Source organism: Mirounga angustirostris, unplaced genomic scaffold (assembly GCF_029215605.1).
Source record: "Mirounga angustirostris isolate CCGP_5_RB_7025 unplaced genomic scaffold, mMirAng1.0.hap1 SCAF_11, whole genome shotgun sequence".
Lineage (NCBI taxonomy): Eukaryota > Metazoa > Chordata > Mammalia > Carnivora > Phocidae > Mirounga > Mirounga angustirostris.
Genome location: NW_026991719.1, coordinates 11,771,186 through 11,798,749, shown reverse-complemented (window position 1 = coordinate 11,798,749; position 27,564 = coordinate 11,771,186). Strand labels below are relative to the sequence as shown.

General features: G+C 42.2%; 2 protein-coding genes across 8 annotated transcripts in view; both read left to right on the top strand.

Annotated features, from left to right (window-relative positions):
• On the top strand, positions 1-13,616 carry PIGA (phosphatidylinositol glycan anchor biosynthesis class A). 5 transcript variants are annotated; one of them, XM_064573766.1, is made up of 7 exons: positions 1-754; positions 2,729-3,503; positions 7,781-7,913; positions 8,132-8,263; positions 8,672-8,804; positions 8,963-9,169; positions 13,416-13,616. In XM_064573766.1, the coding sequence occupies exons 2-7, from the start codon at positions 2,786-2,788 to the stop codon at positions 13,440-13,442; spliced, it is 1,350 nt and encodes a 449-aa protein (XP_064429836.1). In that variant the 5' UTR covers positions 1-754; positions 2,729-2,785; the 3' UTR covers positions 13,443-13,616. The 5 variants fall into 5 exon arrangements, with proteins under 5 accessions (XP_064429836.1, XP_064429833.1, XP_045730950.1 ...); XM_064573763.1 differs by lacking the exon at positions 13,416-13,616 and adding an exon at positions 10,901-13,234 and having other exon boundaries at positions 4-754; XM_064573765.1 differs by lacking the exons at positions 1-754; positions 13,416-13,616 and adding exons at positions 765-1,124; positions 10,901-13,234.
• A 2,156-nt stretch (positions 13,617-15,772) lies between these two features.
• ASB11 (ankyrin repeat and SOCS box containing 11) overlaps positions 15,773-27,564 on the top strand; it is a 31,233-nt gene continuing 19,441 nt past the window's right edge. The window contains exons 1-2 of one of the 3 annotated variants that reach the window (XM_045874975.3): positions 15,773-15,990; positions 24,104-24,183. In XM_045874975.3, the coding sequence (XP_045730931.1) occupies positions 15,810-15,990; positions 24,104-24,183 (261 nt within the window). In that variant the 5' untranslated portion in view covers positions 15,773-15,809. Of the gene's footprint in view, positions 15,991-16,775; positions 17,057-24,103; positions 24,184-27,564 lie in introns of those variants that run through there. The other 2 variants (XM_045874955.3, XM_045874966.3) reach the window with 2 other exon arrangements.

Sequence of the window (27,564 nt, the reverse complement as noted above, 5' to 3'; positions counted from 1 at the left end):
TTTTTATAAAATTTGATTTTATTTTACTCTTTATCTGTGTATTTTTATTTGCTACATCAGGCAACCCTAGCAGGGTGGCTAAGAACAAGCATCGTTCTGCTGCGGCACAAGAAAACCACAAACACAACGCCACCACGACCCCGGTAGCCTTCCGCCCCAAAAGTCTCTCCAATTCGAAGCCAGTGAGAACGGGCTTCCAGAAAACAGACGCTGTAACTAGGCAACCAAGACGCGAACCCACCCGACCTTCCGCAGAATTCAGGTTTAAAAGTGCGGTGCATCCTGGGAGTGAGTTTTCTAAGTTCGGCTTCGCTTCCAAAGGCCACCAGACTACAACTCCCAGCAGCCCTAAAGGCTCGCTGCGAGTCACGCTGGGATTTCTGACTTTACCCTGAGGAAAGCTCCTGGTAGGCTGCTTGTGTCAGAAGAGACAAGGGACGGTTTCTAGAGATTCGCGACACTAAGAATTCATCTAAAAGGTTAAACCGAGGATTACTACTTTCGATGCAGAGAAAACTAGTCCTCCCCAACATTGCGAAAACATGTGCCTACGCGCGCTGACGTTACATCGCGCGCTGAAGGGTGGGGACTGAGCGGCGCTCCTGCACGTGATGCCAGCGCATCTTTGCGATTGGCCGCCTCGGGGGCGCGGCGCTCGGGCGCGGACGCCTCGGATTGGTGTTTCGGGGTAGCGGGGTGGGACTCTGGCTGCAGCCGCGGGAGGTCCGGACACTGGCGGCCATGGGACTCGCCGGTAAGTGCGCGTCTGACCCTGCGCCGGCACTCTCGGCCGCTTCCGGATGGGACTGGGCTGCACCCGTGGGAGTGTGGCCGGCGATGGAAGGGGCGAACCTGGCGAGGCTTAGAAGCTCGGAAGTCGGGGTCGAGAGCCTCTGGAGTCGAGTGGGGCTGAGGGGCGCTGGGGCGGCCGCACTGGAGCCGGTTCCGCCGAGACTGAGGCGGGCAGGGTGAAGGGCTCTGGGACCCCCAGCCTCAGACCCCTGCCCACTGTCTGGCCATCCTCCTCCTTTTGGGCCTGGCGAGACCCTGCTTGACTCCAGCGGGGTCGCTGATTGAGCAGGGTCGTCCCTTCCTTGGCCCTGGCGCTCTCCGGTGACCTCTCAGTGAGTGAAGCCGGGGAATTGCCCAGGGTGTGGGTGTGGAAGCACCGTCCTCTTGACCCACGCCCCCGCAGGGTCTCCCTAAAGCTCTTTGGGAGCCTCTGCTGCTGACTGCCCAGGGACTCGTTGGCCATGGTGGGTGTAAATTTACGGCCATCTCGCATTTGCCACTTTAGTGGCTGGGTGGAGACCTTGGGCAAATCACTCAACTTGTTCGGCTTCTCATTTGTAAAGCGAGGGAGGTATTCCTGGATCTCCAAGCCTCTCGTCGGCTTTAAAATCTAAGATTCTATGGTGGTTCCGTTTGTTCAGCTTTTACGCCATAAAGATGTTAGGTGTGATAACCCGATGGAAGTAGGCTGACTTCTCACAGAACGTTTGCAGGTTAATGACAAAACTTCAGATAATTTCATGTGGTTCTTTACCCTTTTTAAAAAATCAGTCATATTTTTAAATTGAATACAACCGGAAATTCATGTTTAGGTGACAAACCACAGTAAGAAAATGTTACTGAAACCACTTAAAAGTACAAAACTGAAGAATCGCAATATTTGGTAATCTTGAATCTTAATTAGTAAATTCAGGTCAACAAACACTTATTGAGTATTTCTGAGAATATATTTAAACTATAGATGATTTTGTTGGCAAGAAGAGATAATTAAGGGTTTACACAGGCTGTTACTTTGCATTTCCTGAGTTTGCAGGTGAAATCAGAAACTCAGACCTTAGGATGGCTTTCCATTATGTAGTTCAGTTTCCGGAAGTGTGGGGATCTCATTTGTCAATCTGAGGAAGATTTTCACTAGCTTTCCAGGACACGCTTTGGCTTTAAAAGTAAGAATCTGTGATAGTACTGAGTACTGAGTGGGCATTTTGTGCTGATGAGGATCTAGAGGACCCCTGAGATCAATATTTCCTACGTTAGATGTAGAAAATGGCCCCAGATCCACTCCATCTCGAATTGAGCCTTTATCTTTAGACTTCAAACCAAAGAGAGGGACACTTCTGGAAGAAAGGCCTACTTAACTGAAAGAAAGGTTAAGAAAATGAAAGCAGTTTATCGCCATCCTTGAATAAGGAAGAGGAAAACGTAGATGGGTGTCAGCAGCCTGTGCTGTAGGTGATACTTGAAAAAGCTACTGTCAAAAAGACACTTCTAGCTCCAGGTATATTTTAGTATAAGCCACACAGTGAATAGCAAAATTGTATGAGATTCGTTGCATCAGTGGCTAAGCTCTAGAGCAGGGTTGGCAAACTTTTTCTGGAAAGAACCATATATTTAATTATTGGAATGAACTGGTTTGTTAGCATAGCACATTCTTCTCTACTGTGATGTAACAAACTAATTTTTAAAAATTATGTGTAGCAGTATTTTTAAAGCAAAATTAAAATGTAAGGGCATTGTGCAATCTAGTTTTGTTGTATAGCACAGAGTAAATGCTAAGCAAGTAAATGTCAGGTGAGTAATTTCATTATATGCTTGTGTTTTATTTCTCGGGGGAAAGCTAGCAAATTTACATTAGCATAAAACAGCGTTTATATCTGGATTTGGAAAAGGTAATGTATTTTGTCTCTGAGCTGAGATCTTGTTTTACTCTCTCTTTCAGGTACTAGACGACACATAACCGAGTTGCACTGAGGACAGATGCCTAAACCATCTCAGCATGGCCTATAGAGGAGGAGGTGGGCATGGCCAGCCTCCCTCAGCTGTGCGCTCCCGTGTTAGCCCTGGAAGTCTGTCAACATGTAGGACCCGCACCCATAACATATGCATGGTGTCGGACTTTTTCTACCCTAACATGGGAGGCGTGGAAAGCCACATTTACCAGCTCTCTCAGTGCCTGATTGAAAGAGGGCACAAAGTGATCATTGTCACCCATGCTTATGGAAATCGGAAAGGCATCCGTTACCTCACTAATGGCCTCAAAGTCTATTACTTGCCTCTGAAAGTCATGTACAACCAATCTACAGCCACGACCCTCTTTCATAGTCTGCCGTTGCTCAGGTGCATATTTGTTCGGGAGAGAGTCACAATAATCCATTCACATAGTTCTTTTTCTGCCATGGCCCATGATGCCCTCTTCCACGCCAAGACAATGGGGCTCCAGACAGTCTTCACGGACCATTCCCTTTTCGGATTTGCTGATGTCAGCTCGGTGCTCACAAACAAGCTTCTAACTGTGTCTCTTTGTGACACAAACCACATAATTTGTGTCTCTTACACTAGTAAGGAAAACACTGTGCTAAGAGCAGCACTGAATCCTGAAATAGTGTCCGTCATTCCTAATGCTGTAGATCCTACTGACTTCACTCCAGACCCATTTAGAAGGCATGATAGTATAATAACTATTGTTGTTGTCAGCAGACTTGTTTACAGAAAAGGTAATGAAATGATAGCTACAATTGCACTGCACAGACTTTTTTTTTCTTGTAGAAAGCTGTTGAATACTTGAATGTAATGATTGTTTGGCTTTTCGTTTTGTTCTATGGTTTTATAACTACTTCTGCATTAAATATAGCAAAGAAAGGTCTAATATTGTCTTATACATCCAAAAAGAAATTTTTGGAATGGTGGTGAATGCTTCCCGCTCCCCCCACCTTTGATGCTTTAATAGTTACTTAAAAATAAAAACCGTGATCTGATGTTGTTTAATAGGTCAGGTCTTTTTAAAGTTAAAACAGCCGTGTATGTGTGGTAAGAAGTAAAAGGCTGAGCCCACCGTGTAGCCCTTTCTGATGGCAAAAGTCATGTCTTTCATTGCAGGTATTTTAAAAACTCAGAAAAAGCACAGGGGTGAAAACTAAAATCAGCTGTAACTGTACTATTCAGGGATGACCCTTAGGAATATTTTGATTTACAATTCTCCTGTGTTTTATGCATATCCTCAAAATCAATGAGCTTGTCCCACACATGGCTGTTTTGCAGCTTGTCTGTTTCATTTAGTCACAGATTGAGACATTAAGAACATGTAGGCAAGTAAGTAGTGAAGGCAGGGGGATTAGACAGCCTGGAGTCTGATCCTGGCTGCATCCCGTTGTGTGATTGAGGACAAGCTACTTAACGTCTCTGAGTCTCAGTTTTTTCCTTTGTATGATTTGGGCAACAAGGGGAATCTTGTGAGGGTTCGGTGATGGTTCCTCTGAAGTACTTAGGCCAGTTGGTATTTGATAAGTGTCTGCCGTTACCAAGGAGGATTTTTTTTTTTAGTGCCTCCGCAGCACTTACTGGACACCGCAGTAGCATTCGTAGAGCCTCGGGTACTAGAAGCTTGGAACAGTCTGATTATTCAAAACCTAACTGGTCTTCTGGATGGTATTTGAAAACCTGTCCAGTAATCAAAATTGTCACTTCAAGTAGGGAATTATTAAAAAAATAACATGTACCCTTCCTTAAATACTTGAATTTGACTCAAAATGTTATTAACGTGCACGGAGTTGCCAACAGTCTGATGTCGGCTTGCAGGCGTAAGACTACTGGTCTACCACTTGGAGCTGCGTCAACTTTCTGGCACAATCTCCTTCAAAAAGCATAATTTATAGTTGCCACTTTAGGTTTTTTTTTTTTTTTAAGCGGGGTGAGAATGTAATGGTATATGAAATAATGTACTTCTATTTTATACAGTGGTTTAAGATAACCCCTGATCTGACTAGAGCTTTTTTCCGTAACCTTGCTTTGTTGGATTTTTCGAACCATTCAGCTTAGTTTCATAGAAACTTATTCTGTCAGTTTATGTGCTGTTTAACTAAATTACCCAATGCAATAAGAAGTGTAACTGGCATCAAACACGTGGACAAATGCAGCTGATTGTTGGTAAGCACGAAGCTCAGCGGTGGGATCAGCAGCGTCCCGGTGTGCTAGGGACCGGCCTGAAATCCACGCATGGGCCTTGGTCAGTAGGCTTTATATTTGGAACAGAGCCTTGGTTGATCCAGCAATCCACTTAAGCAGAGGTTGGTGGGAAAACTGCTGAACTGCATTTTCTGGGGTGAAGGCATGCTCTTGTGATGTGCTTTCATTCCTGAATCAAGAAGATGTGAATGGACCAGCATTCTCTGTTTGAATCCCTCTTGGGATATTGGTGATGTGTTTGTTGTAACTTAGAAAATGTGCCTAGTTTGTCTTTTAATCACACAGTATATCTTCGTGAGATAGCTAGCCGAGCAAGCGTGTGATGCACGCATGGTCAAGGATCAGAACAAAATGAACAATTTGTACAAAGATTAAACCTGTTACCTTTACTTCACTAGTGATGGTATTTTAACCAGCTGAGCTAACCACCAGCCACAGAGTGAAGGTATGGCCTGTCATGTTCTCAAATTCAGTACTTTGACAAATACTGAACCCTCTCCATATGCCAGGCACCGTGTAAAAAGTAACATTCTCAGAAGGAACGGCCACATCCGTAGCCCAAAAGTGAGTAGCTGTATTTCTGGTCCGTTACTTATTAATTAATTAATTTCCTTAGGAGGTGTTCCTTTGGACCAGTTCTCAAAGGCCCACTGCCACGTATTGAGAGAGAGGATAAGTCCCAGTTCTTATCCCCCAGGTTTTCTGGCTACCTTCCTCCTCTAGAGCCTGTTTTGCTCTCAGTCAGGGTTTCCCGGTGCCCTGTGCATGCGCAGGCACAGCCCACTTCCTGCTGTGGTGGTAATGACAACTTCCATTTATATTCTGCAGTTGATAAAGCCTGTGCATGGTACAGTACCTCACTTGACCCAACAACTGTAGGGTAGATGTTATCTGCATGTAACAGACAAAGAAACTGAGTCTCAGAGAGGGTAAGTAACTCGCTCAGGTTACACAGTAAGTATCAGAGATGACAAACATGAGTTCAGCTCTTGAGTTAAGGTCTCCTGTTCCCCTCACCTCTGGCCCAGCTTCTAGGTATATGTAGATTGATTAGATTCTTTGAAATACTGTTAGACTGAGCTTTAAAAGCAGTTTGAATCATGATTTTCCTTTGTCCATTATTTTGTGTGACTATGGCAATTGAAAGCCCTTTTGTATGTTCCATTGTGTTAGACTCCTCTTAGAGGCAGGAGAGTATCTTTTATTGTTTGGGAAAACCTTTTATTCTTAGAATAATGTTATAGATCATTGATAATATTAATCACTTCTGTTTCTTATAAGGTAGTTGTCAGGATTAAATGACATAATGCACTTAAGGGACATAGCCCGATGTAGTAACCACTCAGTAAATGTTAGTTGTTATCAGCAGTTATGATTATTACTCTATATGTGTTGCATTTTTCATTTGAAGAATGGGTTCTCAACCTCTGTATTAGAAGGGAGAAGGAAAGGAAAGAAAGAAAATGAAAGAATTAAAGGAAGCTAAATGTTAAAAGTCATTAAGCCACCTTCTGGTTTATGTAGAAATCCAGTTGATGGATTTTGTAATTGTCTCGAAACAAAGATAGCTAAGATTTTAATGAGAAACCTTCACAATTCAGAAAAGCTGCATGTGAATTTATGTTTGCTAATGCAATCATATTTTGAAAATACTGGCCGAGTTTACTTAAATCCTTACTTTGAATTATTTAATAAAAATGACCCCGCATAAATGATTTCTCCCACCATCTTTTTTTATAATTCATCTGCCTGTACTTGGGAAGATTGATAGAAAAAGTGCAATTCTTATGTATGTGCTTGTGTATGTATGCATTTCTTAATAAACTTTAACTGGGTTATTTTACATTTACTTTTACTTTTGAATGTGTCCAATTGATAGTTGTTACTGAACTAAATTCCCAAATAGTGTCAACATTGCTGTCACTTTAGATAGCCACTTTCAGACTGGTAGGGCATGGTTTATGTTACTGCTTTCTAACCTGAGGTTGTGTTTACGTATTATAAGAAAAGTATTTCATTAAAGAAAGGAACCAAGATGCACCCTTCTGTTCTCTGGACTATAATGATCTGGCAGTTGAGGTCCTGCCACCTTCATTTACTCTCCTTCAAGGGAAGTGGGCTATGTACGGCAGGTTTGGACAGACTGCTCTTAAATTTGACTGATACTAAAAAAAAAATTTTTTTTTGACTACTACTATGGCGTTCGTTCTTTACAAGATCCTCTGTACAAACTGCCTTCTCAACAAAGTGGAGGCTGCAGTTACACTTTGTTGCTTAGCCCCTTCCTGTGGTGGGAAGTGGAACACATGTAGAAATTTTGTAGCTGAAAGAGACCTTGGACTTCAGATACATTTGGTCTCTTCATTTTCTATATCAGAAAACTTTCCCACAATCAAAGAACTTGCTCATAAAATGGCTGGGACAAGACCTAGATCTCCAGTCAGCTGTCAGGCTCTGTAGAAAACTTAAATGCTAGCTACGTCAAATACCTTTTTTAGAAGTAGGTGATGTGTAAACACAAGTGAATAACTTAAAGAATATTACGTCAGAATGAAACAGAATAGTCTGGGTATTGGGTAACAATGGATGTCAGTGTATGTATCTTTAAGAATTGCAACTCTTAGGATACCACTGGTAGTTTGGACACTCCACCTTCCCAGGAAAGGTTTGAGAGTTAGTTTCTCTACTTAAGGAGGGCATAGCTAATACTTTTCAAAGTGAGTGGTTTCTCAGTTCTGATGAGTTGTTTTTTTTTTTTAAGTTTAAATGTTAACAATTTCCAACATTCAACTTTATTTTATATTTTCAGGGACTGATTTGCTTAGTGGTATAATACCTGAACTCTGTCAGAAATACCCAGATTTAAATTTCATAATTGGAGGAGAGGGACCTAAGAGAATCATTTTGGAAGAAGTACGAGAAAGGTACCAGCTCCATGACAGGTATTGATGGATTCTGTATTGTCTTGGGTGAGAAAATATATTACCTAAATTCAGTTTTGGTTACATGTGTCTGTTAAGTGGGCAGCTTCTCCTACATGCACTTGATGAAAAAATGTAACACGAGACCTATTTTAAAAAAGTGTGTAAAATGGGAAATCTTAATTTTAACAAATCACAATTTAATTTTTTTTGTTAGTCCAATATTATTTGACTTTTAGGGGCAATGGTTGGAAGTACCCTGGAAGGCACGTGCACGCGCACACACTCACACACAAAACAACCACTTTGGAAATGTTTGTAGATTTTCAAGCCTTGCTGAGTTGTGATTTGTATAGCATGGCCCAAATCATGTAAGTTGTCCTGCACACACAGATTCAAATACTTCTCTTTCTCAGTAACTTAGAAAGGTATTTGCTGTGAAGCGTCAATTTAAAAGGGGCCTTTTTCTGTTTAGAAATGACTCTTTAATAATTACTCACCAAAGTATATTAATATCTTCACTAAATGCCAACTAATTTTGGAGAAGATGAAATTTGTAGGCGTGACAAAAGTTAGAAATATGTTAGCTGCATGAGTTTTAACCAAATAGCTTTAAAGGACTCTTTTAGATCAGAATTTGGGGATATTAATCTTTTGCGGTAGAAAACATCAGAACCAGCAGTGATCTAAGTATAATGTGAATAGCACACTTGGCTTCTAAATGATATTTATTTTCTAGCATGATTTTCACTCCCTTCTTCTTTCATTTCAAAAATCAGAGTGCGTCTCTTGGGAGCCTTAGAACACAAGGATGTTAGAAATGTCTTAGTTCAAGGACATATTTTTCTCAATACTTCCCTTACCGAAGCATTCTGCATGGCGATTGTGGAAGCAGCCAGTTGTGGTTTACAGGTAAAAAGCTTTGAGGGCTTACATGTTGGGGTTCCTGTACTTGTTATTCTGAAAAATAAGCAGATGCATTCTGTAGTGACTTTTAATTTAAGTTAGTTTTGCTGATTTTCCTGAGATATGAACTATGGTGTATTGTATATTCTTTTTCTCTTTTTAAGGTTGTAAGTACCAGGGTTGGTGGAATTCCTGAAGTACTTCCAGAAAATCTTATCATTCTGTGTGAGCCTTCCGTCAAGTCCTTGTGCGAGGGTTTGGAAAAAGCGATTTCCCAGCTGAAGTCAGGAGCATTGCCGGCTCCCGAAAATATCCATAACGTAGTAAAGACTTTCTACACCTGGAGGAATGTTGCGGAAAGAACTGAAAAAGTATGTCATGTGCTAAGCAAAGGGTATTTGAAGATTGTGTCTAAATTCTTGGCGTTTCACGTACACGTTTGCTTTTTCTTGTATAGGTTTACCCTTTCTGTTGCTTAAGTATATGAAGTCTCTTCAGATGAAAAGAAATGCACTGTGTACTACTTTTGGTGTATGCTAGGCTGAGTTTCTAGTCAACTCGTTGCATTTGACATCTGAAAATAGCAGTAATGCCATCTAGACCTTTCATTAAAGTGGCCATAGAGGAAGTTACCAAATTTTCTAGAAGTCACAACCTTAAAGGCCAAACTGATAACTAAAATCTACTCTTAGACGTTTTCTTGAGGCTGTTTCTGATTCTAAAAAGCATGTCGGTCTATTAGAAAATACATGGTTTTGCTTAGTCCAATGGCGGCAACTTTAACACTTGCAAACGTTTAATTCAGGCTCCTTCCCAAAACTCTTGCATCACCTTGGCTAAGTACCTTGATTATCTATGGGAAGAGGATTTTTGCATCTCTGGGCTGACTGAGAACATAGTAAGTTAGGATTCAGAATGCACGTGACAGATATTGGAAATACCACAAATAAAAAGCGGCGATAGAGAATTTGTAGTTGCTCTCTTAATTCTACCTGTTCTGCACAGGCTGTTTCGATCCTTTTCAACTCCTCCTCCGTAGTTTAACTGTGCTTATTTAGAAAATTGATGAAGAAATTAAATTGGAGTTCACGCTGGAAACATACTTTGTCAACTGTTCTAATTCACCAGTCTCAGCATAATTCGGACTGAAATGTATCCCAGATGTTTTGAGGGTAGAAGAGCTAGCTGGAAACAGCCGTACCTTTCCAGAGGCTGCTGGCCTGTAGAGCTCGCCCTGCACGTCCCAGCCTTCCTGAGTTCCAAAGGAGATGGCTCACAGGTCCACTGTGTGACAGTGACCACAAGTCATGCTCGAATGCAATCGAAACAGATAAATGCTGGCCTCGTTTATGTGTTGGAACTAAGTGTGTTTACGGATCTTTGTTTTTAAAATATTTCTGAATTTTGTGCTTAGCAGCGCTTCCAAACAGCAAGCCACCTACTACCGGTTCTCAGTGGTAAACGTTGTTTTGTTTGCCAAAAGTGTTTGACCTATGCCATCTACTAAAATTTCCCCCATCTTTTTCCCCTTCCTTTTATTTGGAGTCCACGAAATGGTTCTGTATAGTCTCACCATCCGTGCTCAGCAACACGGCCTCCCGTGGCTGTGGAAAGAAGAGCCTCTCAGTACTCAGCAGCGCACTAGATTAGAGCTCTCTGATGGTGGTTGATGTCTGCCAGCTAGCCGTGAGAGCTGCTCAGCCGAATCAAGGAATCTTAGAAGGCCAGTCCTGCTTCAGGAAGTCACTGCTGAATTAACTATGGCCTCGACAGAGGTGACCCGAAAAGCGGTTCCAACTTCTCAGGACTTTGGAATTCTCGTAGTTGGTTAAAATTGATGGTGATCCCCTAGGGGACAGGAGCCTGGCATATTCGTCTCTGTGTGATGCGGTGTCTAGCCCAGTGTTCTGTCCAGGATCAGCACTCCATACGTGTTGAATCACATGGCAATAATTACTTTAATTTCATTAATCACGTCCTTACTAAAACAACAGCAACGAAATGTAAGCGCCTCCTGTTTGCATCTGTAAAGCATCCCTGGTCCGTGCAGGTCGTTGTTTCTTGTGGGTCAGAGTGCTCACTCTCGGCCTCTCTCCCGCCAGGTGTACGACCGCGTGGCAGGAGAAGCTGTGTTACCAATGGACAAACGACTGGACAGACTCATCTCTCACTGTGGCCCAGTAACAGGCTGCATTTTTGCTTTGTTGGCTGTATTCAACTTTCTATTCCTCCTTTTCCTGAGATGGATGACTCCAGATTCTATCATCGATGTCGCAATAGATGCCACAGGGCCCAAGGGCGCCTGGACTCATCAATATCCTTACAGTAAAAAAGGGGGCGAGAATAATGAGATGTCTAAACCCAGGTAGAAGAAAGCCTGGATTGTAAGGTTTTACACATTTGTAATAGTTCTAGTAAGACGATGGAAAATAACCTTGCTTTTTTCTTTTTTTTTAAAGTTAATTTAGTAAGTTATGCTACCTCTATATCATTCAATGTTTTATTTTGAGGAAAGATAAAAACTTATGCAATTCCTGAGTGTAGAAACTCCTTGCACTTACTTAAGACTTAGGAGAGAACATTGAAGCCACTCAGGTATGAAATTTTTCAGACTACTGAAATCCCTCTAACAGAGATGTTTTAAAATTATATTTTGGGAGCTTTGGGTGCTGAAGGGCCAAATGTTTTCTGGGCATTTTTGGGCCAATTTTAAATGTTCTACCATCAATTAGACATTCACCAGATGTTTACAGGTTTTCTTTCGGGAAGTACAACAACGATATGAACTCTTTTTGAGTCCTGTTCAGACACATTTTAGTCATTGAGGTCATGTTCTTAAGACGTTTATTTGGTACGCTCAGTGTTACAGATCGTCAGCAGGTTTCTTGAGCAAGATGGTCCATCAGTTATTGGCATGTTTTAAGCATCTCCTACTGTGTGTAGAACATTGAAGTAGACACTTCGTGCTGTTGAGGACCAGGGGCACATTCAGATGCTCTTTGTTTATCGCTCAGATGGCTCACTTCTTTGTAGTCACAGTTGACGGAATGGTAAACTATCTAACATGCCAAAAATGCTCAGGCTTTCAATGCCAGGAAAAATGGTCGGCAGACTCCGATTACTTCTTCGATCTTGTCGTATGTGTTCTCCTAGGTAGAGCCTTTGTCTTAATTTGTGTGTGTGAAAAAGCTTCTTGCTTCTGGAATGCTAGGGACGAATACCACTGTTGGCGACAGTGCAGAGAAACCCTCCGCGCCTTCCCCGGCATCACTGAGTCCTCTGTAAATGCCTTCGTGTTTTCCGAGCAGAACGTACGAGCTGTGCCATCTCCAACTCAGCTGCTCCCCTCCACTACCTTTGATAGAAGTCACTTCCCTTCACTTGTGGCCTAGCTGTTGTCTGAGAAGTCTTGTCAGTGTGCAGGAGTCTTCACCCCAGTATGTTCTATTTATAGCTAATTGAGTCTGAAAATTGTAGGAACACAGTCTCTTTGTGGTTGTCTGTTGTTAACTGTAATCGTTGTTGCCCAGAGCCATGGGTTTTTAAACCCCAGATTATCCACATGGTGTGTCTTATTAACTCCTTGAACTCCTTAGAGTACGTTTTTGTGATAAAGGACTGTGAAATCCAAAGAAAGAGGTGCTTGTGGTGCACTAGGAAGCTGCTGGCAGTATTGGGGTTCTGTACAGGATTGGTTTCCTTTTGTTTTTAACGACAACGCTCATAAAACTTCTTTTTTAAAAAGTATCTTAACATGCCTGTTAACCGGTTGCCACTGATCTGTAAGAAATAACGATTTGTGTTTTGTGCCAAAACACAAATGCGCGAGTGCGATTCTTAAAACCTGGAAGTTAAGGGATCTTTTGTTAAAGAAAAATGGACTGACCCGAACCATTAAATCTTATTGGGATTTTTAATGCACAGAAACTGATTTATGTAAATATGAAATAAACAGTGCCAATATGCACGCTAAAGCAAGAAACTAACCTGTGTTTTTATTTATTTGCTTCAGCAGTTTTTAAGGGCATACTACTATTTGTTCTTACATTTTTGTTTCTCAGCGTATTTTTGAGATGGCCATTCATTTCAGATGGAAATGGGATGTCAACTTGCATGTAAAATATGTAATTTATAAATCAAAATTATGTCCTTTGTTTTTAACAAAGGGAAGTAAATTTGCTTGTTCTAGTAAATCTTAATTTTCAGGCTTCCTGGATACCTTAATTGTAACTGTCAGTGTTGCACTGGTCAACATGTGGAACCATATTGTTCGACCCCGCTACTTACATTTATTTGAAAGTGAACTTGCAGTGATGAGGAATTTATGAAAAATGTATTGTATTTCTTTTGATATTACAAAAACTAGCACATATGAAACTGGTTTATGAAAACACACTACATGTCCAAAAATAAAGACCAAAATGACATTTTGACAATTTTCTGAGTTTGTCTTCTTTGATGAAGAGAATATGATTTTACTCGTTTAACTGTGCCCCACTCCCACCCCCTCCCTCGTCTGCTTGCTCTTTCACTGCCATTAGATGTGTTGCTTGGTCTGTTAGTAAAATAGGAACTGTCCTTCAGATGATGAATTACTCTGTCATCTTTTCTTTCTAGAGTACGTTGTCTCTACTCGTGGAGTAGCAAGTTGAATTGTGCCTCTGTGTCCTGATCCACACAAGCCCTGTTTTTCCCTGCGCTGGAGTTGTCGCATGAGACAAGTGAATACATCTAGAAGCTATTGTGTGTGCAAACTACATAATTACACTTTCTATCTTGTAAGCTATTTTAAAAGGAATTTGAATTTTGATTTCATTTACAGAAGCCCAGCTTCTCCCACCCCTTTTGTTGGAAGCAGTGGAAAGCAGTCCTCTACGTTGGTATGTTCTGATTTATCTTACGCCAAAACTCATTTTTGGCAAAGTCAGGGTATCACAGGTCTGTGTTTACTTTTGCACAGGATTTTTAAAGGCCTCTTCTCCGTGTTCCTGAAAGAATATGGCGAGATGTTAAATTGTATCATCCCGTGGCTGGGCTTTTTTAAATATGAAATTCTAAAAATTCAAGTTCTGTACAAAATTTAATTTGTATTCACTAGTATTTTGGGGAGTTGATTTTCCTTTGTTCTTTATATTTGGCTATGGCTCAGTGGTTCTTAAGTGGATGTGGTAGAAGGTAGGGGAGGAGGGGGGCTGGCGATTTTGACCCATAGGGGACACGTGGCAGTGTCTGGAGACGTATCTGGTTGTTAGCCCTGGATGGGAGTGGGGGTGTTGGCATTGAGTGGACAGAGGGCAGAGGTGCTCCTGGATAGCCTACAATGCTTTTGGATAACCGCGTGCCCCCAACAAAGAATTATCTGGCCCCAAATATCAGTAGTGCTGAGGCTGAGAAACTGTGGTGCCACAGAGGATTTCGTCTGTGAAGGATGCTGTGAATTAACCCCTTACTTCAGTGGCCTTTTGTGCCCATCTCAAATGTAATGCTCAAACGTAGTTAAAGATGGTCTCTCAGAAATAGCATAGACATCCATTTGAACCTTACAAAAAAGCCGAGCTCCTGATGGCCAACTTTTCTGGTGTATAACACAGAAAGTACAGTCATGTTTTAAATGAAGATTAAGGCCCGAACAAGATTGAATAACATCCTATAATGTCACTGGGCTGACTTGAGTAAAGGACGGGCTTCTTAGAGGGCAGTGTTCTTGTGTTCCCAGATGCTTGTGTTCGCGGATTCTCCTATGTTGGCACTCTCTAGGTAGGAAGCTGTAGGTCGGGACTAAGCTGGGTCCAGAAACCCTGTATGTTGATCTCAGTTCTTGGGCTTGGGAACTGCACCGGATCTTCCCTGGTTCTGTAATTCAGTGAAATGGACGCAGCTTATACTGTGACACAAGGCTGTCTGCTCACACATCAGCCTTTCCCCAGACTATAGGGAGCCAGTTCTCATAGAGGTCGTCATTCTAATTTGCCTGAGTGCTATGAGAAACTCCCATATTTTTTGCATAAAGCATTTAGTAAGTAAGATTTCTTTAGTCTGCTCTTGCAATGTTTTTTTTTTTTTTTTTTTTTTTTTGGCTTGCCTTTTTCAATAGTTTGTAGAGATTTTTGAAAATCTAATATAGCCAAGAATGAAAGAGGAGACCTGGATTTTCCTCATCTAATTTTTGTAGGTGAGGGAAATGAACAAGAAGTTGATTTCCCTTGTATTGGCCCGCCGACACACGTTGAAGAGTTAGGGCTGGAAGAGAACTGTCCAACGAGGGAAGGTATTGATACATAGAATCTTTGGGTAATTCACCCAGAATGGAGGGCATCTTCTTTATCCATTTTGCTGTAACTCTTCCACAGTCAAGGAGAGCGCCCATATTCCAGTCCGAGGCACCACCTTTACTGACACTTGAAATGGGAAACGCATGATGGGCTTTGCCGGCAGACCTTGTCACGGATGAGACCATGAGAGCAAGTGGTCTAATGCTTTCAATCGGACACATCCACTTGGAGAGGCATCCAAGAGGGGCCCTTTACTAAATACTGCCTTAGAGTAAATGGTCTTGTTCAGATGGTCATATTTTAGATTGGAGCATTATCTCCCCAAAAACCTCAGGAGGAAGAGAAAATGAAATGGTCTGGCGTCAGTTCTTCCCACTTCAGATAACTTGCTCCGTCCCCATGGGATCTGAGAAGTTTGTTTTCTCTCTCCAATAACTGCCTTCCCACATAATGTAGCACAAATTGGGATTTAGGAATAAAAAAGATCCGGCCAGGAATCCTGTGTGTTAAATAGCACTAAGGAATGCAGGTCTAAAAGGAAGTTTCTGGAGTTCATTCCACATTGCTATGAGAGACTGCACACGCAGCCGCCAAATCACAGTTAGCTTAGAATGTACGAGCGAGTTCTCAGTAACAGGAGCACCAAGGGCTAGAAAGTTGAAAATAGATGTCATATGATACCAGTTATAACTCAGTGAGATTTTGCAGTACCAGGAACCTATACAGAGTGTAAGCCAAAATGGAAGACAGTCCTGTTTCCTATGGCTTTAAAAACATTTTTATTACAATGTTTGCTACTTTTTTTTTCTTCAAACTTTTAATTAAAATTTGTTTGGCTCTCCTAACTCACTTCTATATCGTCAAAGGAAATAGAAAAGAAGCGGCTAGGATAGCAGAAGAGATCTATGGTGGAATTCCAGGTAAAAATACACGGATTTGCTCCTAAAACTTAAAAAAAAAAAAAAAACCCTCCTAGATAGTTCATATGAATAATATTTCTAGAGGGCAGATTTTATTTATACTTTGGCTTTGTGTGGGTAGTTTTAAAAATTATTATTTAAAGTAGCAAATGATTTTGACTGCACCAATTTGAAGGATTTTCAGCTTTATTTTTTGCAAGTTTGTAGTTCTGTTAGTGGCTCTTATTTAAGAAGTAAATAGGGTAGTGGCTTTCTAAGAGTATTTGCAGAAACCTCATTTCTACTAACCTAAAGAATGACTTATATGGAATAATTTTCTTTAATATTTTTAAGCAAACTTTAACAATGCATTCTAACAAGACTAAGTTTCCTCAGGAAATAGAATGACCAGTAAATCTGATTTAAAGCAGCAAATGTGGCATGCTATATATATTTTTGTGTTGTCATTTGCAATTCGAATCCATTAGCTACTCATCACTGTCAGGAGAAACCCTGCACTAAACCCATTTATACACGGCGCTGTGCAAAGCCCTGCCAACAAAGGTTTTTCTAATATGAAATGCCAGCATTTGGGAAAAACATTTTAAAATCTCATGCTCTGTAGGGTTTAGTCTCCAGTTCTCTGAAGAAATGATTCACCTTAATTGGAGTGAATTGCCACAAAAGTAAATGAATCAGATACACTTGTCACTGCTGGGATGGTCACTTGATAGAGGAGTATTTATTTGTAAACAGAGTTCACCATTTCCCTCTGTATTCTTAGTGTTCATAGGGGTTCCAGGATGATGTCATTCCTGATCTAGTATCCATGTCAATTTGCACCTGGGATTCTCTTTCAAAATAGACCTGTGCAATGTGATTCCAATACAGTAGATTAAGTTTGAAGACACTAAATGACGGTAGTCTCATCACCCCCAAAAATAAGACCTCCAAAGGCAAAGCCTCAGAATGCTTCAGTTCACTGGGGGAAATGAAGAGAATCTTGAAGTTTCAGGAAGTGTCAGAAGGCCCGGAATGTGGAAAGAGGTTTCTTTCGGGGATTACATTTGTCACACATTTCAGGGAGGTATGTTGCTTAGACTGTTTTAAAAAAAGTTTCTCTTTCATTTTGAATTAAGTGTGATCTGGAAATCTGTTTTCTAATTTAATATGTAAGTGTGGGCAGGGGCTTTCTAAGAATTTCAGTAACACAGTGTGGATGTTCTTGTAGATTGATCCTCCTCACGGCTTAAATGAGGTAAAGTCCAACAAAGTCCATATTGGCAGGAGCATGTTAAGAATGTTTTGTCCTGTTGCTCACGTGCATTGTTTCTGTCTTTGTCATCCTGAATTAAGTACGCTCTTAAAAAGATTCGGTAATAGTCAAAACCCATGTAAACATGGTTTGGATTTAGGTCTGGACCATAATACAGATTTCTTAAATAGAGCTCATTCATTCTTCACCTCAAATGTCCTCATTCGGTCAAGCTCCTAGGATAATATTCATTTAATTTGCAAGTAGCATGGTGTTATAAAGTCAAAAGCGTATTTTTTGATTATCATTAATGAGGCGGGGGAGAATAGTACATGTCAATTTCTCAGTTTAATTTCCTTTCTATGTATACATATATGTGTGTGTGGATGACTGTGTTTCTGAATACACACCCACCCCCACACGTATATATAATGGACAGTATATCCAGAAACAGTGTTGTTGTTGTTTTTCTTTTGACACTGTTAGGAGTCAGATGCTATATACTTAAAGCTAGATGTATTAAAAATAACGAACAAAATTTTGTGCCGGTCTTCAGCTCAAACTGGAAATTCTCTTTGCTGCTCACGGGTCAGACAAATGTCGGTTGGGAAAATATGTGACATTTAACCAGTAAGTTAGCTAATTGACTTAGAATAAGTCTCAGTCCAAGGTTAAACTTCTTGATTCCAATAGCATATTATGTTCCTGTAAACTATCATCAGAGCTGTCAAAAACAAGGGGAGGGTAGTTAAAAGCTCAGCCAGGCCATGGTTTAGCCTGTCATATAGGTCCTGGCACGCTTTCTTCTGGACTCTCATATTCTGGAATGCATCATTCAATATGTCTTTGTGGCTTAAACTATTACATTTGTCAATAACTTACCAGACTTGAGGTAAACTATGGCTGGCGGGTTTTTTGATTTTTCGGGCTTCTTTGTGTAATTGGTCAATTATAGATACCTATGTATTTAAGTTTAAAACATTATCATTGGCCCTTGGTGCTGCATCTCGAGCACCGGATGAATCACTGGATCCCACCATCAGCCCATAGAGATTTCTGCAGGCATTTTCTCCTGACAGATGTGGTATATGATTTTTCTACCTTTGCTTAATTTGGCCAGAATTGAAGCTATATTTAGTCCAGGGCTTGGTCATCAAACTTGATAAAAATAAAGTATCGAGCTACAGGTTGATCATCTGTTTTCATGACCCTTGGGCCAGACGTGGTTCAGGATTCAGGAGTTTTGGGGATACTGGAAAGACTGCACGGCGTGTACAGCGTATTATCTCACAGTACTCCCATAATCAAACATTTTGATATTTCTATTTCTGTATTATATTTGATATTTTACACTAAGCGGAAATACAAATGAAAAAGAGTAAATTGCTTAACCTGAGTCCTCACCATGTTTAGCTGCCAAAGGAGTTTGCATCAAACTTGGGGGAAAGCTTGGTTTTCAAAATGTGGGCGATTTTACAACTGCAGGTAAGAGATTGTGGAACTATTGTACTCTTTTTTTTTTTTTTAATTTTATGTTAAGCCAAATGTAAAAGATTAGTTGGAGTCTGAGTGTGTAACACTTAGAATCAGTTGACCTTGTTCTAAATTCAAAAAGGACTCACCTTGATTTGATGGCCACGCCTCTGTGTGACTCAACATCCTGATTCCTTTTTCCTGTCCTTCCCCTTCCACCAGGTTTTTCCTGCTTTTGGTCCATTCTTGCCTAATCCTCTACCTAGCTTTCTACCCTTGTTGAGTTTTGCTGGTTGTCTTCTCAGGCCTTGGCCCAGCCACCCTCTGCAGAGTGACCTCTCACAAGTGCCTGCTGGCTTTCCCAAATTTGGACACCCAGTCCTTGGCCGGGGCTCTGCCCACACCCCCTGTTACCTTTAGCCCACAGCTCTCCTGCTCGTGATGGGCTCAAGGGCACCTTCTTTCTAACACCCTACAGAAAGATGTTTGTTGACCATGGTGCATCTCCTGACAAGAACTGCGTGTTCTAGAGAGTATGCATTTTAACTCAGTTTTAGTATAGTATTTTAGGTATCCCAGGAAATTATTATAATATGGGTTTTTGCCAATTACCTTTGTTTGACTTAAAATACCACTAATTCTGCTAGGCTCTTGTGTATATTTTGTTTCAAAATTGAGATTCCTTTTGAATTTTTTTATTTGATAGATGCTACAGGAGAAGATATTGGTTCATATGATTTTGGAACTTGAATTAAGAGAACAAAGATTGTTCCATGTGCACCAGAGATTATAACCAGTTAGATGGTTCTTTAAAAATAATAAACCAGTAATCTTAAATACTTGTTGGACTTAGGAAGGGGAAAATTGCAAAAAAAAATTTTTTTTTAAATAGTCATAATAAGTTTTATCTTGAATACTTGGCACTCAGACAACTGTATTCTTTCGGAACCAATTTTGTTATTGAAATCTCTGGTTTTAGAAGTTGTCATGAAATTGTTATTCAAAGAATCTGAGAACTAGAGATATGAATCATATTCTGAGAAAAAGTCAAAGGGGGGGGGATGAAAAAGTACTTGAACATTTTCCATACACCTCATCAGGAACAAGTAAACATATTTGTCCAGTAAACTATCTTCCTAATGTGCTTGCAGCCCTGTGACCCAGGCAGTCTGCCAAGGGACTAAAAATAGGCTGCCTTAGAAGAGAATGGTTGATTCCTACTTAGGCGTTCGTTTATTTGGAGAGCTTAGCTGATATTTCCTGAAAGGAATGGAAAAACTCCCTAGTTGCCAGCTACCTTTTATCCCTAATTTCTCACAATTAGCTCCAATTTGCAAAACAAGACTGATAAGAGTGAGAGGCTGCGTGTTGGGAATAAGAAGAGGAAAACAGGAGAGCCCACCATGGTGGAGTTGCTGGAAAGGGTTTTGTGTGAAAACTCAAGGTCCTTGGAAGCAAGTGCTGGAAAACAATGTGACTAGAAAGGTGACTTCCCTTGAGAGTGGTTTTGTTTCCAGCTGGGAAGCAAAAATGAGTTCTACATTGAAGGTGATACGAATGGATTCATTTCATGCTATGTATGAGGAGATGGTGGATAGAGCTAAGCATCCTGGGCCGATAAATGGGCCTTGAAGTTAGGCGGGATTTAAAACTAGTAGTTCTTAACGCCAGAGCAGGGGGTGTTCTAAGTCACAAAACCTTGGAATTCGGTACTGTTTCTGCCACTTGCTGCAAGTGAGATCTCTTCATGTGGGACAAATGGGTTGGCATGCATTTTGGGGGTGCTCCCTCTCTGGAAGGCCAAGGGTGGGGGCTCCAGGAGAAATACCAGTTGAGATCAGGGGCCCCTGACAGGAAGGGAGCTTGGTATTTCCCTCTCAAGGTGGAAGTCCGCTCAGGCAACTTGCTGAGCTGCCTCCCGGGCCGAGCTGCCCCCCCACCCCCCGGGCCTCTCCTATGGGAAAAGAGAAGCGGAGAGCAGTCCTGTGGTGAGGGACAAGCCAGGGACAGCTCACCATTCCTGCTTTCATGGTGGAGTGGAAGATGGCCCCACAGGCTTCCCATGACGTCAGAGGCAGGGGTGTCAGAGGGTGCTGCATTAACAGGAGAGGTGGCTCAAGTGGACTGACCCGTAGACTAGTCGTTTCAAAATCTCTTTATTGAAGTACTTTGTAAATACAGACAAGGGCACAAATTCTAAGTGAACATCTGCATGGATTTTCACAAGGTGAACGTGATCAGGTTTCGGCTCCCAGGAGCCAGAAACTGCATATTATCAGCACGGCCCCTACTCTTTCCTCTTCCAGTCAACCCCCGCCCCTCCTTGGGGTCCTTCTGACTCCTAACACCCCAGGTGAGTTGGGCCCCCTTTCGTACATTAGAGAAAGGGATCACACAGCACATGCTCTTTGGTGTCTGGCTTCCTTCACTCAACATTACGTTTGGAGATCTCTCCATTGTATGTGTGCAGTGGGTCTTATGGGACTGGTGAGTAACAGAAGTTACTAGAAATAGGACAAAGATGTGGTTAAGGTTCCTGCTTCTCAGAAGGAAAGGGGACGCCACAGCCCACCTGGAGGTAAGTTTTAAAAATAATAAAGCCATTTCATGTTAGTGTTCTAATTTCATAATAGCAAGTTACCATGTAAACCTTGTTTTTATTTTTGAATCAAACACTTAGATAATATACCTTCAGGTGACTCGGGTTGACTGGCTTTTCTTGGAACAAAAGAATAACCGAGCTGTGGCTGTGGGTTTGCTTCTTACATTGGTCAGGGGGCTGAGTTGCCATCCGTGGGTGAAGACTGTCCTTCCAACCCCAGTGCCTGTGTCCATTGCCAAGAGCGATGAGGCAAGAGGGCGACGCGTCTGACACACAGTTCATGTTGAATGAGGGGGAGATGTATTAGAAGAAAACCAGGGCTGACTAACTGAGGATTATATGCATTCATTATCTCATTATTCTCAGCTTATGCAAATTATAAATGTCGAAAGAGATTTAAAAATACTCCATTCATCAGCTTTTCACTGACTCAGGAACAAGTGGAGATACGAGCACAAGATTTTTTCCCTGTTAACATTTTTATCTGTTTTTCTTATAAAAGCATCACACATTCGTATCAGGAATATGAAAACCCAGTGATTATATGTGTATACAGATAAACTTATATATAAATTAGTTCCAGTTTATATATGTGTGTGTATCACACTTTTTAGTTTTGGAACTAATTTCAAAGTGACAGAAAAGTTACAAGAGTGGTACAAAGAATTCCCACTTCTCTTTGCCCAGAGACCTGCATTCCTATTTAGCCAACTATCCTAATAATGTCCTTGAGAGCGAAAGGATCCCATGTGGGCCTTTAGATGTTGTGTCTCATCAGCCTTCTGCCATCTGCAGTGGTTCCTCAGTCCCTCCTTGAACTGGTTACAGGCCACTTACTTTGCAGAATGTCCCTCGGTGAGTTGGTTCACAGTGTCCTCGGGGTTCGACTTGGGTTATGCATCTCGAGCAGGAATATTACACAAGCTATGGTGTGTTTTTATCGTTGCATTCCCTCCGACAGCATGTGATGTCATCCATCGCCCATGACACACTGTGCCAATCTGTCCCATCACTTCTGATGCTAACTTTGATTCCCTGGGTAAGGTGGTGTCTACAATTTTGTTCCACCATAAAATGGCCCGTGTTTCCTTTATAACTAGTAATTATTTTGTGAGGAGACAACTCGAGTCAGATTTGACAATTTCTTCTACATTTCCCAGTTGGTGTTCTACTATGAGGAAGAGCTTCCTCCTTGCTATGTATATGTTAATTTATATCAGTGAGGACTTAGAGATTCCTATTTCATTTGATAGGGTATAATCTCCTACTACCATTTTTTATTTCGATGCTCAAGTCATCCCATGTTTGACCAGTGGAAGCCCCTGCAAGCCAGCTTCCATGTCTTTTTGACATGTCCCATCATTCATTGTGTTTCCAGCCAGGTGTTCGAGGCCCATCTTATATTTTTCCCGGCCTGGCCCCGGAATCAGCCATTTCTCCAAAACCTTGTTAAAGTAATATAAATATGAATAGAAACATAAATACATACATGTTGAAAATCACCTTTTCGTACCAGCTACTCCAATTTCAATCCAACCCCATAGAGTTCATTCTAGCCTTGCATCTTTTCATAACCCCAAGGGTAAGAGAAGATAAAAATTGAATTGCAATATAGGAAGAGCGCCTACTGAAATGTTTATGGCCCTTGTTCTCATCTGTTGGAGAAGTTCACTCTGTCCTTGTGGCCTCAAGCTATTTCACACTCACATAATCCCATCTTTGGCGGGGTTGTGTTTGCCAAGGTCACAGGTATAGAAAAACCCGAATTCTTGGCACCATCAGGATCCCCTAGAAAAGGTTGGTAAGATGGACCCTTTGTGTGAAATCCAAATTGTGTTACATGCTATTCGGTGAACGAAGAGCACAATTATGTTTGAAATTTTACAAACTGGAACAGGTGTTCATCCCAAACATGGCATGTTTAAAGAGGCTTACTTCTCAAATGCCCCTTGAAGCTGGTTAGTCTTGTTTACTAACAAGCGATTACAGGGAAAAAAAAAACTCACCCTACCATGGGTACTTATTAATCATAAGTTCCTTGAATACCTAACATTATGGATGTGTTTTATTGGCCTACTTTGAGACCAAAGCACTTGCTAAATACCAAATTACTAGACCCCCCATTTTACAGATCACAAAATTGAGGTCAAAATTAATTTTAGTAACTTGCCCCTCTCGGCAGAAAGGGGTTGAGGTCGGACTTGACCCCAGGCAGTGTGGCCCCACGGGCTCCGCACTTAGCTGTCACGTTCAACTGCCCACAGGAAATTGTGGAAGACTGTGTCATCTGAAAAACCATACCTATTCTGCATCGTGGTAATAGATATGCCTCATGACCAAAATGAAACCGAGACAATTACCTAGGGCATTGAGAACCAACCCATTTCCCCTGATCCTCCAGCCTCCTTCGTGGGGTCCCGGCTGTTGAGTTTTCAGGGTAGAGGTGAGGGTGGGAGGCAGGGGCAGGATGAAAGCAGGGAGGCTCTGTAGAGCCTTCCCTGCAGATGAGGGAAGCCTTGCCCTTCACTTTGCCTTGTTTAGAGCTGTCAGATCCAGGCCCGGGGCAATATGTATTCGAACTAAATCTATTGCTTGTTAAAACTGCCCCCCAAAGAGTGAGAGAGATGGTCTGTGCTCCCTCTGCACACACCACTAGACCCGTGAGCTGTACACTCAAGTGGCTTATCACCCTGAAAGTGGCTGATGATGAGAAAGCCCGATGTGTGGCACGGTGGGTGGGCAGTGGGACTGAACAGCCGGAAGAAGACTCCAGACCTTGACTCTGAGCTTGATTTGTGTTTCAGATTGCTGGGCTGACCGATCCCCACTTCATGAAGCTGCGGCCCAGGGGCGCTTACTGGCCTTGAAAACTTTAATTGCACAGGTAAGTAAACCAAAGACGTGTTCCTTTGTGCTTCCGCTATAATGGGCATCGTGCTTTCATAGCTTTGGCTGTGGCGGAAGTCTTGCTCACCCCATCTGGGGGCCTGCACGGCCAGTCTAGGTGTACATATCCTCATTTTTTTTTTTTTTTGCCCAGCACCCTCTCCCCATTCTGGGCCTGCCTTCACCCCAGAGGCAGTTTCCCTGTGACGGGGACAGCAGATGCCCTCACATTTTTCTTGCATTAACTCACCCTATCCTCTCCCGGTGTGCCTGACTAACAACAGCCCTGAAATTGCATTCGTCAGCTATTACCACATAACAAATGACCTCAAAAACACAGTGGCTTAAAACAACAAGCACAGATTCGTTCACTTTCTGTGGGCCAAGGGGCAGCCTGGCTGGGTGGTTGTGGCTTGGAGTCTCTTACAGGCAGCCAAGTACCAGCCAGGCCCGCAGTCACCTCACAGCTTGAGGGGGGAGGATCTGCTTCCAACCTCACTCATGTACTCGTGGGCCAACTTTAATTCCTTGCACAAGGGCCTCTCCACAGGACTGTGCCATGAAATGGCAGCCAGCTTCCCCCAGAGAGAGCGCGAGAGAGTGCCTAAGAAGCAAGTCTTAGTATAACCTAATTGCCAAAGTGATGTCCCATCACTTCTGCCATATTCTATTCATTAGATGGGAGTCAGGGAATCCAGCCCACACTCAAGGGGAGGGGAGTACACGGTGAGCCAAAACCAGGAATCAGGGATCACCAGGAGCCATTTTAGAGACTCCCTACCGGGATGATACAGTATCTCAAGAGCAAACATTACAATAGGTTGACATGGGTAAATCTTACTCCTTTGGGAAGATTTATTAAAGTCTTAGTTATTAAGGCTACTTTATTTTTATTGATGACTATCCCTAGCACCTTGAACAATGAATAACGGCTCACTAAATATTTGTCAAATGAGTGAACGAAAGTGTATATGCTCCATTTACTTTGTTTGTTTTAGAGTCTACGTGTGTATAGAGGAGGTGATTTATTACATCTTTTTTCCACATTCTAGCTACCACCGAAACTGGCTTCTTTATCATTTTGAATTTAAACAGCTGGGCGCACTGTTCTGTGTGTGTGCGTGACGCACACACACAAACGCACACACGCACACCTTTTTTTTGGCTTCCTCTTTCACGAGTTGGGTTACTTCTTAAGAAAGTAGAGGCAATGGGGCGCCTGGGTGGCTCAGTCAGTTAAGCGTCTGCCTTCGGCTCAGGTCATGATCCCAGGGTCCTGGGATCGAGCCCCGCGTCGGGCTCCCTGCTCTGCGGGAAGCCTGCTTCTCCCTCTCCCACTCCCCCTGCTTGTGTTCCCTCTCTCACTGTGTCTCTCTCTGTCAAATAAATAAATAAAATCTTAAAAAAAAAAAAAAAGTAGAGGCAAAAGGAAAACAGTACTGCCCAGTAATGATCAAATGGATTTTGTACTTGATTTTTATCACTTGCTTATTTATTTTTAAGCACTTAAAATTTGATTCTTTTTGATATGTAATATATTCACATAGTTCGAAAATTAAAGTGATATTAAAAGGTGAAAAGTCTTGCATCCACCTCCTCCCTCTCAGCCCCACACCTCAACACTTCTATTAGTATTTTTTTTAAGTAGGCGCCACACCCAGCATGGAGCTCAGTGTGGGGCTTGAACTCATGACCCTAAGATCAAGACCTGAGCTGAAATCAAGAGTCAGACACTTAGCCGACTGAGCCACCCAGGCGCCCCTTATTAGTATTTTTTTAATAAACTTTTAACTTTGGAATAATTTTAAAGAAGAGTTGCGAAGAGAGTGCAGGCAGTTCCCACATACATGTCACCCAACTTCCCCTGGTGCTAATATCATACATAAGCATGTACTTCAGTCAAAGCTAAGACATTAACATTGGTACAATAGTGTTAACTAAACTACAGACTATTGGAATTACACCTGTTTTCCCACAGAGTCCTTTTTCTCTCCCAGGCTCCGATCCAGGATCCCACATTGCCTTTAGTACTTCATTATTTTTATTTTATTTTATTATTTTTTAAGATTTTATTTATTTATTTGAGAGAGAGTGAGAAGGAGCATGAGAGGGGAGAGGGGCAGAGGGAGAAGCAGGCTTCCTGCCGAGCAGGGAGCCCGATGCGGGGCTCGATTCCAGGACCCTGGGACCATGACCTGAGCCGAAGGCAGACGCTTAACCAACGGAGTCCCCCAGGTGCCCCTTTTTATTTTTAACTATACTCCATAAGCATGTTGGTTTCTGTAAACTGGTGTGCTTAAATGTGTGAGGAGCGTTCTTCAGAGAGAAGTTCAAATTTTTCACAGTGCATGACCTGCTTCTTCACCCTTACACCCTAGTGAAAAATGTTTTACTCTATTTTATTTTTTACTTTATTTCACATACAGTGGGGTGGAGTAAAGCATTAAACCAGGCATCAGGAGCTCCTGACTCTCAGAGTCATCTGGCTGTCATCGACTGCTGGGGAGCCTTAAGTCTTATTAATAATTTGAACTTTCTGCCTCTCCATTTCCTCGTGCACAGTGGAGGCCATTCACTCTAGATGGTCTTTCAGGCCGGTCCAGCATTACACATGCAGAAATGCAGGGATTCTGACAGCTTGCCAGCCAGATACAAGTTTTTTTCTAGTGCACTGCTGCCACCTTGTGGACTAGCCTGCTTTTTCTTATTTTCTTAAAAGGAAATCCTATACAGGCAAAGGACAAGATTTTTCTAATTGTATTAAATACCCAATTTGAAATCTGTAGCACAGCTCTCGAGTAATGACATCATACTCAGGACACGAGAGTGGACAGGACCAAGAAGGCATAGAGAGGCCCTAAGATGAAGGGACCCGCAGTCTTGGGCATCAAGGGAGGTCTGGCAGGAGACGGTAGGGGTTTGAGGTTTGGGGTTCAGGGTCACGCACTAGGTTTTGGAAGCTTTCAACGGGCCAGTGAGGAGGCAGGAAATCAGAAGCAGAACTGGGCTGGGAAGGACTGGCAGGGACCTAACTTATTTCCCAGACAGAAAGTGGTCACCATGGGGCGGGATGGGGTGGGGGGAATGGTAAGGGCCAAGTTGTGAAAATCAGGGCATGGTCAGAGTTGGCCAACAGCTACGCTGATCTTGTCATCTGTCACATGGACTCTGAGACGAGGAAGGTGGAGGGTGGCAGGAAGAGGAAGGGGACGTGCTGGGACTGGGCTGGGATGAGGGTTGGGACGCAGCGGAGTTGCGGCCCCCAGCAGTGCTGCTCCTGTGGTACTCGCGTCCTAGGAGATCCGTGTGCCTTGACTCTGTACTCTGAAGTCCCGGAGTGGCTACCATTGCTATCGCTAATGCAGCCTTTAACCCCTTC